The following is a 14,231-nucleotide window of genomic DNA, read 5'->3' as shown; positions in this document are numbered from 1 at the left end:
ATAACAGAGGCGTCTGGGTGGCTCAGTTGGTTAAGCGTCTGACTTCGGCTCAGATCATGATCTCACAGTCTGTGGGTTCGAGCCCCGCGTCGGGCTCTGTACTGACAGCGCGGAGCCTGGAGCCTGCTTCGGATTCTGTGTCTCGCTCTTTCTTTGCCCCTCCCTGCCCATGCTCCGTCTCTCTCTCTTCTCAGAAATAAATAAACATTAAAAAAAAAAAAAAGAACAGAAAAAGAAAGGGGGGCCTGGGTGGCTCAGTCGGTTAAGCGTCCAACTTCGGCTCAGGTCATGATTTCATGGCTCTTGAGTTTGAGCCCTGAATCAGGCTCTGTGCTGATGGCTCAGAGCCTGGAGCCTGCTTCAGATTCTGTCTGTCTCTCTCTCTCTCTGCCCTCCCCACTCATGCTCTGTTTCTCTCTCAAGAATAAATAAACATTAAAAAAAAGAAGAAGAAGAACAGAAAAAGACGGAGTGCCTGGGGGTTCAGTTAGTTAAGTGTCCTACTCCTGATCTCAGCTCAGGTCTTGATCTCCGGTTTGTGAATTCAAGCCCTGGGTTGGGTGGGCTCTGTGTGGAGCCTACTTAAAGAAAAAACAATAAAAGAAAAAGAAGTGGCTGCCCCTTTTTGCCCAAGGCCCTTGGGGTGTGTTCGAGGAAGGAGGAGAGTAGAATCAATTGTTTGCGCTTGGAGTTTCGAAAGGATGGGTGGTTCTTACCTTTAGGAGCAAACTGCATTCATACGAGTTTCTAGAATTCTTAAGTCCTCTGGAGGAGCACCTGTTTCCACCTCTGTTCTGCCCTGCTCTGGTCCCAGGTTCCTGAGTTCAATGAGTAAACAGTGGAAAAAAACAAAATGGAGATTAGACAGTCGGGGGGACACATGCAAAGCCTAAAGAACAGAATTGCCCACCCACTCCTTCCTCCCCGATGTGTTCCGGGGGCGGTTTCACTGGCTTACCCGCTGCAGACTCAGCTACTTGGGCTCTGTGCATTTCACTCTCTTTACCTATAGGATGGCAGTTCATGCTTCCCACCTGTACGTTTTAGGATTTGCTTAGCATATGTCAGAGAAACCCACTCTCACTGTGGCTTTGAGGAGATGGGAGTTTCTTTTTCTGCGTCCTGTGTGACAGCCACCTTGTGGAGGCTCGGCGGCACAGTACACCCCCCCCCCCCCCCCCCCCCCCGTCAAGGCTCCAGCCTCTTTGTCTCTGCCATTCCCTTCCTGTCGCAGATGGCACTCCAGCCAGTGGGAAAGGAAAAAGGAAGATGCCCCTTTCCTTTAAGGGAAGTTGCACCTAGTACCTCTCTTTAAATCCATACCTTCACCTTTGGGCCAGACCACCTGCAAGGGAAACTTGGGAATGTGGTTTCTATTCCACATGGCCATGGCCAAGTAAACTCCCCGAGGGTGGTTTCTTAAGGACAAGGATCTATTGGGGGCCTTTGTACCTATCAGCACTGCTGTGAAGATAAAGGATATAACATATGTGACAATTGAAATGGATTTTTCTGGTTTTTTGGTTTTTTTTTAATTTTTTAATGTTGATTTACTTTTGAGAGAGAGAGAGACAGAGTGCAAGTGAGGGAGGGGCAGAGAGAGAGGGAGACAGAGAATCTGAAGCAGGCTCCAAGCTCTGAGCTGTCAGCACTGAGTCTGACGCGGGGCTTGAACTCACAGACCGTGAGATCATGACCTGAGCTGAAGTCGGCCACTTAACCGGCTGAGCCACCCAGGAGCCCTAGTTTTGGGGGGAATTTTTTGCACATAAACCAACCTGTTGATCTGCCAACTAGAATTTCCAGGAGGCCACTCTCTGGTCTGAAATCTATGATTGATGAGTAGAAACCCGGTTCCGAACCAAGGACAGTGGTCAACTTTGAGGATAAGAGGAAACCTGTTATGCTTTGTTGACAACAAAACCTTTAAAGTGCCTGAGATTTTCTCTTGGCTGCCTCCTGATTCCTATGCTGGACTGTGGGAGGCTGCCTGCCAGGCCTTCAAGGGCACTGGTTATCCACTGAACCTGAAAACTGTAGGTATATTAGGATGTATCCGTTATAAGCAACAGAAATGCAACTCAGACTGGCTTAAGTTTATTTTGGTTTGTTTGCTGATTTATTGGAGTCCACGAATAAGTGAGATCGGGCAATGTTTGTCTTTCTGAGTGTGGCTTATTTCACTTAGCATGATGTCCTCCAGCTTCCTCCTTGTTGCAAATGGAATTTGGCATTCGCCACCCGCCCCCCTTCCGGAAACTGGCTTAAATTTAAAGAGGGAATTTATTGCCCTTTGACAGTGGAAAGTCCAGAGGAAGGCAGACATCACCTGTGGCCGGGCCTAGGGATTCAGAACCTCAAGATGAAGTTTGTTACTGTGCCTTCCTGTCTCTGTCTCTCTCTTCCTACTTAGTAACCCTGTGTTCGTTTTCTTCTTTTTTTTTTTTTTAATTTTTTTTCAACGTTTATTTATTTTTGGGACAGAGAGAGACAGAGCATGAACGGGGGAGGGGCAGAGAGAGAGGGAGACACAGAATCGGAAGCAGGCTCCAGGCTCTGAGCCATCAGCCCAGAGCCCGACGCGGGGCTCGAACTCCCGGACCGCGAGATCGTGACCTGGCTGAAGTCGGACGCTCAACCGACTGCGCCACCCAGGCGCCCCCCTCGTTTTCTTCTTAAGCAAGTTCTCCACATGCTTGTTCTTGCAACTATCACTTTTGGCAAACCCAAAGGAAGAAAGCATACTTGTTTCCCAGTGGGCAAAAATGCATGCCCTCCGCTGCTTGCTTGTGACGTAGGGATTTGGGGCGTGTAATCCCTTTTGAGGGGTGTCATAGTGGCCACTGGGAGCCCGCTCAACAGTATTTTAGGTCGGTCAACCTAGGGATAGTAGGGTGTGGGGCCTCAGAGGATTTTATAGCCCTGCTGTCTGGGCTGTTTTCTGCCCACCTGCAGGAACCACCTGGCCTACGTGGCTGGCCACAACCCTTTGATAAGATTAACTGGGTCATTTACAAAGTATCCCCTTTCACTTGAGAATAACCACCGATCCAGTCCTCAGACTACTCCTAGGTGGGGAAGCTGAGGCCTAGAGAGGAGAAACCTGCGTCTTTTCCTGATGCCCCTGAGAACAAGGCCTGCAGGTGGTTTGTAATGCTAGGAGGCAGGAGGCAGGAGAAAGAGGCAGGAAGAGAAGCTGGCATAGAGTGTTTTATTCAAGTCACAGCCAAGGCAACAAGGGCTTTACCCACCAGGACCTCTGAGAAGGTACAGATGCCTCCCAGCTCTGTCCAGCTGCAGAACGGGAGAGAACTGAAGTCCCTGAGCAGACAGGATCCCAAGGAACTGTCCCAGTAGCTGAAAGCAGAGATGCTCCATGGAGTGACATGGGACACCAAAGGTGACTGTGTCGGTTGCCCACCCAGCCAGCAGCGTACTCGGGAGGAGCCCTCAGACCCCCGATCCCAGCCTAGTGCTCCCTTGCTCCCCACAGAGCTGCAGCGGGTCCCCTCAGCTTCCCAGTCCGCCTGCCTCGTGACCCACCCTCCTGCAAGGTGGCAGCGACTTCCTCTCCCATTTATGGGGAAATCCAGTGTGGCTCCCCTCTATCCTGCATACCTTGTTCTTGCCCCAGACTCTCCCCTGCAAGACCCAAGCAGTCAATCAACAAAAGGGACACGTGGTCCTTTTAGCATAGCAGCTGCAGCACCGAATTGACCAACATTGGCCCTCAGGCCCCACACCACACCCTCTCTGATGGGAACAGGGTCTGAGACCTGTTACACTCCCACATTTAACCAACTGAGCCACCCAGGCGCTCAGAGTTTTTTTGAGTACAGCTTTAGAGTTGCGGAATAACTGAGCCTTTCTATCGGGTCGTGGTTCCTGGGGATGGGACAGGGGCGGGCACTTGTGCACGCTGTGAGCAGCCTACCTCCCGGCCGGGTGTGCCAGCCCCTGGTGCCAGAGCGGCCTGGCCTGGCACAGCAGAGTCCATCGCCTCTCTCCCCACAGCTCCGCAGGGGCAGATCGCACCGTCCCCCTGCCCGTCGGAGGCCTCAGCTACATCCAGGGCCTCACAAGACAGCGTCTTATCAACAAGACTGTGGGGCAGTGCCTGGAAGCCATAGCACAGAGGGTCCCCGACCGGGAGGCCTTGGTCGTCCCCCAGGAGAACATCAGGCTGACCTTTGCCCAGCTCAAGGAGGAGGTGGGTCCTGATCTTGAACCCTCGAAGTCAGCAGGTGCTAGCCCCCCCAGGCTGCACTGGCTGGGTGGAGCCCTCAGGGCAGCACCTGGCTATGGGGCAGGGTGAGGGGGCTGCCTGAGAACCCCAAGGGATGGCAGGAGAAGGGGACAGGGCTGAGGCAGAAGGGGCCCGAGGTCACCTGCATCACTCACTACTGGGCTGCTTGTTCACAATGCACATTCCCAGGCCACATCCAGGCCCACTGAGGCCTGGGAATCTGCCTGTCCCTTGCTCCCAGGTGGTTCCGGTGACAACCCCCAGGCCAAGGGCTGAGGTGGGAGTCAGGGCCCCTTCCGGCTCGCCCACGTCTCACCCCTTTTGCTCTATTTACACCAGGTGGACAAAGCTGCTTCTGGGCTCCTGAGTATCGGCCTCCGCAAGGGCGACCGGCTGGGCATGTGGGGACCCAACTCCTATGCGTGGGTGCTCATGCAGCTGGCCACCGCTCAGGCAGGCATCATTCTGGTGAGTGGGAACAACTGGGTATGTAGGGGGTGCAGAATTCACGGGGAGTCCCCCAGCTCCTTGGCCCCCAAACCGAACCGGTGCCTGACTGGTTTCAGACCGCATAGTGCCTTCTTCCGAAGCCCCCCAAGGAGGCCTGGACGGGTAGGGCACTGCCTCTGACGGCATGGTGTTTCTGTGCCTCCTGAGAGTGGAGAGGCAGCGGGAGGGACAGGGTCTGGCCGAAACACTCACTGACATACCCTCGCCGTCTCCACTAGGTGTCTGTGAACCCAGCCTACCAGGCTATGGAGTTGGAGTATGCCCTCAAGAAGGTAGAACCCGCTCCTGGGGGAGGGGGCTGGCCAGCCAGCCAGCCAGGGGGATGATGGGGGGGGGGCGGGGGCGGTCAGAGAGGTGTGCGACACCCAGAGTCTGTCCGTCCTCAGGTCTGTAGCGGGAGGGAGGAGAGGGTGGTCGGTCAGACCCAAGGCCGGCGTGTGTGTCCCGGGGTCAGCACAGGTGTGTTGGAGGCAATATGCGTGTGAGCCGGCGTGTGTGTGGCACCTGCGTGTGTCAGGGTGGTGGCGTGTGTGTGTGAGAAGGACTCACTGTTAGTGAGAACTAGCCCGGAGCCCCCGCCTGGAGCTTCCTGCTGACCAGGGGGCGGGGGGCTCCCCCTCCACAGGTAGGCTGCAAAGCCGTCACATTCCCCAAGCAGTTCAAGACCCAGCAATACTACAACATCCTGAAGCAGATCTGCCCAGAGCTGGAGAAGGCCCAGCCGGGGGCCTTGAAGAGTCAGAGGTGGGGCTTTCCCACACTGGGAAGGGGGCGCGTGGTGTGGCCCCCTGGCCCCCTGATCCCCTCCCACCCCCCAGGGATGAGGCTGGTGTCTCCCTGGGCCTCCCCTCAGCCCTCCCTCCCCGCAGGCTCCCAGATTCTCACTACCCTCCCTCCCCGCAGGCTCCCAGACCTGACCACAGTCATCTCGGTGGACGACCCTCTGCCGGGGACCCTGCTCCTGGATGAGGTGGTGGCAGCTGGAAGCACAGAGCAGCATCTGGCCCGGCTGCGGTACACCCAGCAGTTCCTGTCCTGCCACGACCCCATCAACATCCAGTTCACCTCGGTAGGGCAGCGGTCTCCAGGCCCCAAGCCCCGGCTGGCCTGCTAACCCCTGCCCGCCCCTGTGACCCTTGCCCAAGAATGAGGAGATGACAGAAGAGGCCCAGGGCGCGGACACTCTTCTGGGGCCGGCCCTAGCTGTCCTCTCGGCCCCGGGAAACATCGCCAACTGGCGTCCTTGTCACATGCCCCCCCCTCCCCCGGCCCTCTCTTCCTCAGCACGGAGGCAGGTGCACTGGGCCACGTCAGGCCAGAGCTGACCGATGTGCCTCCTCATTTAGCAGATGAGGAAACTGAGGCCCAGAGAGGGAATCCGCCGCTGGGCCACAGAGTTCTCTGAGCCACTTGATGAGGGGCATAAGAACAGAGACCTTATCTTCCACATTTCTGGATCCTCACACCCGGCACCATGCGGGCACATGGTAGACCTTTGTGAACACACGTTCAATGAATGAATGGATCAGGGACACTGGTCCCGGTCTCCTGACTTCCGGTCCGACGCTCTCCCATATGGTGGCCCAGGGTGGGAAGGACATGGGGAGCAGCAGCCAAGCGTCACCTGCTTGTCTTATCAGGGGACGACAGGCAGCCCCAAGGGGGCCACTCTCTCCCACTACAACATTGTCAACAACTCCAACATGATAGGGGATCGGCTGAGGCTGCACCTAAAGGTGAGGGGGCTAGCCCAGGCCCTGCAGGGGGTGGGGGTTGCTGGGCTCCCCCTGCTGGCTAGTGGAACTGGCTGGGGGTGGGGGTTGGGGGGGGCACTTCTGGCTCCAGGGTAGAACCAGCTTCCTGCCTCCATTTCCAGACGTCAGAGGACTTACGGATCATCCTGCCCAGCCCCCTGTACCACTGCCTGGGTTCTGTGGGGGGCACGATGGTGAGCCTAATGTATGGTGCTACCCTCATCCTACCCTGTCCGACCTTTGATGGCAAGAAGGCGCTGGAGGCCATCAGCAAAGAGAGGTGGGCATCAGTGGGTAGCCCCCCAGGGGCCGATGAGACCCTCTGATTCCTCACTCCGGGGCTCTGATCCCTTTCTGAGATGTGTCCCCGCTTCAGCCCAGAGAAATGGAGACGGGGTAGTGGGGGACCCAGGGGAGGACGAGTTCCTGCCTCCAAAGAGCTTCTCCTTCCTGTTTCCCACATATACAGCCTTGGCCCTTCCTGGGGGGGGTTCAGGGTGGGGTGGGTAAGAAGAGGGAGCTCCCTTCCACTTCCAAGCCTGATTCTGAGACTCCCCCCACCTTATACAGAGGCACCATCCTGTACGGAACCCCCACAATGTTCGTGGACATTCTGAACCAGCCAGACTTCTCCAGTTACGACATCTCATCCATGTGTGGAGGTGGGGTAGGGCTAAGGGTAGCCGAGCAGATTGACCTGATGAGTGGATATGCACCCAATCTCTATTTAGGAGGCAATAAGACATTGCAGAAAAGCGGGTGGGAGGGAGGCAAATCCCCAGTGTCCTTGAACACCAGCCCAAGGCCAAGTGCCAGGTGTAGGAACAAGTCCAGGGTCAAGGGCAAGAGGGGAATGTTCTGCTCTAGAAGGAGCTGTAGGTGAAGGGGGTCCACAGGGCCTGGAGAAGCAGGGAGCTGTGTCAGTCTTCTCTCTGATTCAGGTGTGATTGCTGGGTCCCCCGCACCCCCAGAGCTGATCCGAGCCATCATCGACAAGCTAAACATGAAGGAGCTGGTGGTGAGTGGCAGCTGGGCTGGGGCTGCGGGCAGGGGGCACGCCAGGCCCGGGGTGGGAACAGACTGGTGTCTGTAGGGATGAGCTCGGGCCAGATCTCCAAGGAAGACCCTCTCGGTTGGCCCTCCTTCCAGAAAGCAGATGTGAGAAAGTGCAGTCTGACCTCATCAGCAGCTGGCGAGTCATAGAAACAGGTGACAGGGGAGTAAATATTACCCATACATAAATTTATATTATGGAAATCTGGAAGAGAAGGGCAGCATGGGAGGGTAATGCGGCAAAGCACCAGTATCCCGCTAGAGTGTCCTGGCAGGCAGGGGGCTGGCGGAGTTGGGGTATGGGCTCAAGACCCTTTCTGGACGAAAGGAGAAGGGCAAAGATGTGGTATTCGTTTCCAAAGGGCAAGGCCAGGGGAGCAAAGGGAAGGAGGATTCGGGTTCTGGTTCTGAAGGACTTGGGGTCTTGGCAATAGCTTCTCTGAGAGGAGCCGTGGCGGTGGGGCCAGGCGTGATGGAGCTCTCACCGTCAGGGGGAGCTGGGTTCGTGCTGGAGTGCCCGAGTCCCCCTGCCAGGACGTGTCTAGGTGTGAACAGCTCTGTGCATCAGCAGAGGCTGTGGGGAGAGGTGGGGGTCAGAGATGGGAAGGTCAGTAGTTTCTCCAGCTGGAGGCAGAGGCCGGTCACCAGGACCGGCTGAGTCAGGACCTGCAGTGAGGCAAGGTTCAGCGTCAGAAGCCCGATAGCCTTGACAAGGCTTGCAGAGAATGGTGGGAGTCCCAGGCAGCATCATTTTCCCCCTTAGAGGGGAGCCCCAGTCCTCCCCTCCCCTCCCTGCACAAATGGAGAGTATGCATGCCCCTCTGTGGGCACAGAGTAATCCTGGGACCCCCTCCTCACTTGCTAGAATCTCCAGAGAGGGGAATAGGGGAGCTGCCCACCCGTGCCCCACCTGTTCAATGGCGGCCGGCTTTCTTGGACCTCTTAGTGGGGAACTTGCAGCCGCGGAAGGCATCGGTGTCACGGATATGCTGGCCTTTGAACTTGGCGGGTGAGGCACAAGTGGCATCAGGGCGGGAAGCCTTGGCTTCGAGCCACCTAGAGAGACAGAGAATCGCTGGGATTGGGGGAGAGAAGGCAGGGGGCGGGGGGGGGGGGCGGGGGGAGGGGACAATGAGCCAGGGGGCCAAGATCAACTTATCTCTAGGATAGCCTGGAACTGTCATCTTCATTTTACAAACTCCTAGGGCCCACACCTGTTAGGCAGCAGATCTAGGACATGTGCCCCAGACGTCGTACTGCAGGGCCAGTGTGCCTCCACTCCATCCCATGAGGGCAGGTCACAGCGGGTAGCATGGGGGTGTTCTCACCTCCGAAGACCCCGGAGCTGGCAGGTGCACTTCCAGGGGTTGTTGGTGAGGGTGAGGGTCTCTAGGCTGTCAAAGGGGAAGTTGGAGGGCAGCTGGTTCAGGCGGTTGTTCTCCAGGTGGATGTGTTTCAGCGTGGTCACACCCAGGAAAGCACCGTCCGAGAACTGGGGAGTGAGGTGGACGTGAGTGAGGACCCCAGCCCCGGTGTCCATCCTCTCCCAGCTCTAAGGTCCCACGATGGTGGCTCCTGAGGCTAAATTGTCTCAGATGACCTAAGCCATACAGCCACCGATTGAGATAGGTGGTGTTATTTCCAAAATGCAGATGGGGGGGCGGGTTTGGGCGTGCTGTGGGGGGGGGGGCAAGTCTCTTGCCCAGGGTCACACTAGAGAGTAAACAGTAGCTGCAGGACCACACCCAGCTCCTCTTCCCCTGGCATCACACTCCCTGCACAAACACTGGGCCTGGGGAGGCAGCCAGAGTTTGGCTCCAGCGGCCTGCGTTGGCACACGGTGAAGCTGGTCAGTGTTTGGTGGGATGGGCAGTGGGCCCAGGCTCCCCGCAGCCCCAGGGTCCTGGGACTTCCCCCAGCTCTGTCCTCACTGCTCCCTCACTGCTTGCCAGATGCTATTTGTGGAGCCTCCTTGGTGGAGCCTTTGGCCAGGCTGGACGGCTCCAGAGGAAACATTCTATTGGTGCCCGCATCTTGGCCCAGGCATCACAGTCCTGCCTGGCCGCACCGCCCCCCCCCCCCCCCCCCCCCGCCCCAGATCAGCCCCTACTGCCCTGCTCTGCGACCCACTAAAAGGCCACTCTGGCACCGGTGGCCCACAGGGAAATCCGACTTCATGTCTGCAGGGGCCGGGGCTGAAGAAGGGCGGGCCGCATCCACCCAGACAAAGTTGGCTGCCATCCAGGTATGATTCTGCCCTCATCTCTGTGGCTCAGGGAGGGGTGCGAAGTTCCCTGGTAACCAGACTGTTCTGATGACGGTCTTCTACACCTTGCCTTGGTCCTCGCCCAAACCTCCTGGCCGAAGCCCCTGTACCAGAGTGATTTTCCAGTCCCACGGAGAGATTCCACCACCACCCAAGGCAACCCCACCTGGGTATCACAGGGGAGGACGGGCTGAGCAAGGATGCAGCCAGGAGACGGGTCTGGTGACTGCGGTGGGCAAAGGGCAGTCAGTGGTCTGGGGGACAGTGCGGCCCAGCCAGTCTTCCCTGTATGGAGACACCCGGAGTCCTGTGCCAAAGGCTGACAGTATCATGGGGCTCTTGCCTTTGTCCCTTGGCAGAGCGCATGGGGCCATCCCTGCGACCTGGGGAAACCCCTAGTTCCTGGGCCCCCTCCGTTGAAATGAACCTGAGAACGCAGCGGAGTGTGTGTGGTGAACTGGAGGGGGGCGGGGTGGGGAGGGGAACATTCGCCAGGGCCTCTGGGGGGCATGGAGGAGGTCTTCTTCCTCAGCTACTTGCTTTCCCTTCACCCCCCCCCCCCCCCCCCCCCACTTTTGCACACATGCCCCCCCCCTGCCCCCCCCCCCCCACCAAGAACAGGGTCTCTTTGTGGGCCTGATTTGCCCAGCTCCTCTGGAAACCTTCTCAATAAACAAACCTTCCTTTATGGGGTGGTAGGCCTGCTGGAGACAGGAAAAAAACAGCAGAGGAGGGATGGAAGGGCCCGACAGGAAGAGGTGGCTCCTGCCCACAGCAGGGGGTTGGGGAGCACTGGATGTGCCTCCCAGGGGCCAACCGAGGGGCCAGGGCAGCCCCAACTCTGTCCGTAAGTAGGAATCCTAGGAGGGCGGTGGCTGAGACTAGGGACAGGGGTGAGGATGTGACAAGATGAGGGACGGAGGTGGCAAAGCTCCTCACCTTGGAGACAGCCAGAGAGACAGAAGCAATTTTAGGGGAGAAGGGACGGTGCCCGGCTGTGGCCCTGGATCCCTGGGCCTCGAGGCAGAAAAGGAGCCCGGGCAGAGCTCCGCAGCTGGCAGCTCACCTTCTCCAGGTTGGTGTTGTCCAGCCAGAGGGTCTCCAGGTATCTGCCGAAAGACTGGAAGGCATTGTCGGGAATGCTTTTCAGGGGGTTGTGGGACAGCTTCAGCTCCTCCACCACCCGCAGCTTGCTGAGGGCGGCTGAAGGGTAGCCGGACAGCTGGTTCCTGTCCAGGTAGAACTTGGCGAGGTTCTCCACGTCGTCCAGAGCGCCGGGCTGCAGCGAAGTGAGCGCATTTTCCGACAGGTAGAGCCAGCGCAGGTCCTTGGCGCCCTGGAAGGCGCCAGCGCGCAGCTCGCGGATCTTGTTGTTGTGAGCTGCAGAATGAAGAGGTTGACCAGCGGGGAGAGCAGCCCCCGGGCAGCTCGGTCACCTTGTTGTGGTCCAGGTAGAGGTAGGTGAGCTCCGTCAGGTCGTCGAAGGCGCCGGCGCGCAGCACACGGATGTCGTTGTGGGACAGGTACAGGTAGATGAGCTGCTTGAGGCCTCGGAAGGCGCCAGCGGCCACCTCGCGGATCTGGCAGTGCTGCAGGTGCAGCGACACGAGGTTGGGCATGGCCCGGAACGAGTTGGCGGCCAGCACCGGGAAGTTGTTGCGTTGTAGGTTGAGCAGTTTGGTCTTCTCTGACACCTTGGGGATCTTCTGCAGCCCCACCTTGTCACAGATGACGTGCTGCAGGTCTCCGTGGCAGTGGCAGTTCTGGGGGCAGGCGGCCAGCGCCGGCAGCAGGCCGGCCAGGAGGCCGAGGCTGAGCAAGAGCAACGGACGGGCCATGGCCGGACGCGGGGGGGCCGGGGGGCCGGGGGGCAGCGGCGGCGGGGCGCGGGCAGCGGCAAGTCCTGGGCACTCCGGTCTCCCGCCCTATTTATACGGTGGCCCTGACCGCAGCCTGCAGCCGGAGCCAGCTTCTACGTGGAGCATCCAGGCCACCGGGCTTAACTCCCTCCCGCCCAGGGATGCGCCCCGCCCTCGACGGGAGGGGCGGGGCCCTGCCCCCAGCTGGCGACCGTGCGGGGGGGGGGGGGGGGGCTGGGACCGTTGACCCAGAGCCTCCTCCTCGCCCCTGGCCCCTTCTCCCTGCTCTCTCAGATCCTGCTTCCTCCCGACCCTTCCCGCCACCCCCCCCCGCCCCGCCCCGCATCTCCTTTCCCCATCCTTTGGGGGGGGGTGTTGGGGGATACGAGTGCATCCAGAGCCACAGTTCACACCCTAGAGCGGAGGCGTTCCCGAACGTATTTGTTTGCTCAAGTTTGCATCCTGAAAAGCCGCCCCCACCCCCCACCAATTACACAGCTCGGCGCGGAGGCCCTGGCCCCGGGGAGGGAGGAAGCGGGGCCGGACAAGCCGGACGCCGAGTCTCGCCGCGGTCGGCCGGCCGGCGGCGCTTTAATAGCACTCTTGTGCGGCCGCCGGTCCGAGCGTGCGATGCCAGCGCTGGCGTCGGGCTCCCCCTTCCGGCCGGCCAACCCCAAGGCGAAGGGCGCTCCTTCCCCCACCCTGGGTGTGGTCTCTGGCCCCTCTCGCCCAGCCCGGGCTTGAGTTTCTGTCCCCTGCACTCCCATCCCGTTTTTCCACTGCTGAAGGCTAACCAGAAATGTGGGAACAGGGGCGGGTAGTGGGGGGCGGGAGGGGGGGGGTGGTGACCCGTAGAACTCGCAGAACACACCTGAAGACCACAGACGCGGAGCGGGGACAACTGAACCAGCACAGTCACACCATCTCTCCCCGACCCCCTCCCTTCATTTTCCCTAAAATATCTCCATCTCCTCATCCCCCACCGCCAGCGGTCAGGACATGCCCCTGAGGGGTCTCTCAGGGTGGCGGCCAGAGTGGCGCCAGGTGTACTTGGCCAGAGGCCACACCTGGGCAGTGGCCCAGGACTATGGCGAGGTGGGGGGGGGGGAGGGGAGTCAGGTCCTGGCTACCAGCGATCAGCTCTGGACAGCTTAGGTCCTGTGGGCCAGCCGTCCCCCAGCTGACCAGGTCTCTGTGTGTCCATTTGCCAAGCCATGGTGTCCGGATTCCTGCGGAAAGGGGAGGGTAGGTAGGCAGGGTAGGAGCCCTGGGCTGCCTGGTAGAGGCTGTTGTCTGGGTTTGAGAGGGGGAGGGGAGGGGAGGGGCCCCAGCGGTGTGCCAGCTACCACAGAGGAAGTGGGGAGGGGGTTGGGGGGGGTGGAGGATGGACAAAGGTCTGTTGTCTGTGTTGATCAGGAGTCTAGATTACAGGGTACCTAGCCCCTCTCCTAAGCCCCTTTCACCCGTTGCCTTAGACGGGGGTCATAGTTGGCTCAGAACATTCCCTGATGGTATTTAGGTTCCTCCAAGGTTGGCTTTCTGGTTTTCTGTTGCTCAGGATGTTCCAACCACTGGAAGTGTGGGTGGGAGTGGGGGGGGTGTGTGTGTGTGTGGTGTGTGACTGGCTTTTAAACCGTGCTCTGGCTATATTTTAATTGTGATGGAAATACATTTACAGGAAACTCTCCAAAGCTTCGGGGTCACCCACCACAAGGCCAGGCATTGATCTCGGGGTTTCAGGCGGGTGGGTGGGTTGTGTCTGTGCAGTTTCCAGCTGGGCCAATGCAGGCTGGCTTTCTCATCAAGTTCATGGGGCCTTCAGTTTGGAAGGGAGGGAGAGGGGATGTTGCGGCCTGAAATCAGGGAGAGGGTGCTGAGACAGCCTGGGGAGGAAGGAGAGAAGGCTGGGGCGTCGGGAACGCAGGGAACCATGGGCTCAGGCACATAGCTGCTCCAGGAAGCAAGAAACAGAGAGCCCTGGCTAGAAAAGAATGTTCCTTGATCTCAATTTTATTTCAGACCTGGGGCCCCTGCTAGTTGAGCAAGTCCCCTCTGCCGGGGTGCCTCTTTTCCCATCACCCCACTGCCCTCCACTTTCTCCTGGGTTCCTTCACATTCCCCCAGGGTAGCTCACCCTTCACACTGCATCTCCAGTGCTCCCTCCAAAACGCCTTCCCCAACCCTCTAGGTGGCTTACGGAACAACAGAGAACAGTCCCGTGACCCTTCATGAACTTCGCCGAGGACACTGTGGAACAGAAGGCAGAAAGTGTGGGCAGAATTATGCCTCACACAGAGGTTAGCCCCAGACGGAGACCTTTGGACCCCACCTCCTATCACTCCACTGGTGCATTCCTTGGGGACATTTATTGCTTTCTTTCTTTCTTTTCTTAAATTTTTTTTCATCTTTATTTTTGAGAGAGGGAGACAGAGCGTGAGCAGGGAGGGGCAGAGAAGGAGGGAGACACAGAATCCGAAGCAGGCTCCGGGCTCTGAGCTGTCAGCACAGAGCCTGAACACGGGGCTCGAACGCACGAGCTGTGA

General features: G+C 58.7%; 2 protein-coding genes across 3 annotated transcripts in view; one reads left to right on the top strand and one right to left on the bottom strand.

Annotated features, from left to right (window-relative positions):
- ACSF2 (acyl-CoA synthetase family member 2) overlaps positions 1-14,231 on the top strand; it is a 34,919-nt gene that overhangs the window by 18,351 nt on the left and 2,337 nt on the right. The window contains exons 2-12 of one of the 2 annotated variants that reach the window (XM_030296995.1): positions 4,015-4,210; positions 4,586-4,714; positions 4,975-5,028; positions 5,382-5,500; positions 5,660-5,825; positions 6,397-6,492; positions 6,633-6,790; positions 7,081-7,172; positions 7,452-7,528; positions 9,750-9,808; positions 13,877-13,985. In XM_030296995.1, coding sequence (XP_030152855.1) covers positions 4,015-4,210; positions 4,586-4,714; positions 4,975-5,028; positions 5,382-5,500; positions 5,660-5,825; positions 6,397-6,492; positions 6,633-6,790; positions 7,081-7,172; positions 7,452-7,528; positions 9,750-9,808; positions 13,877-13,910 — 1,180 coding nt within the window. In that variant the 3' untranslated portion in view covers positions 13,911-13,985. The remainder of the gene's footprint in view (positions 1-4,014; positions 4,211-4,585; positions 4,715-4,974; positions 5,029-5,381; positions 5,501-5,659; positions 5,826-6,396; positions 6,493-6,632; positions 6,791-7,080; positions 7,173-7,451; positions 7,529-9,749; positions 9,809-13,876; positions 13,986-14,231) is intronic. The other variant, XM_030296994.1, reaches the window with a different exon arrangement.
- Positions 8,478-11,667, bottom strand: CHAD (chondroadherin). The gene is given in 5 exon segments (XM_032591115.1): positions 8,478-8,619; positions 8,892-9,055; positions 10,896-11,206; positions 11,209-11,250; positions 11,253-11,667. Coding segments are annotated over 5 exon segments (1,074 nt in total).

The sequence above is a fragment of the Lynx canadensis genome, chromosome E1, assembly GCF_007474595.2.
Source record: "Lynx canadensis isolate LIC74 chromosome E1, mLynCan4.pri.v2, whole genome shotgun sequence".
In the NCBI taxonomy this organism is placed as follows: Eukaryota; Metazoa; Chordata; class Mammalia; order Carnivora; family Felidae; genus Lynx; species Lynx canadensis.
Note: the sequence above shows the minus strand (reverse complement) of the source record. Positions and strands in the feature narration are given on the sequence as shown.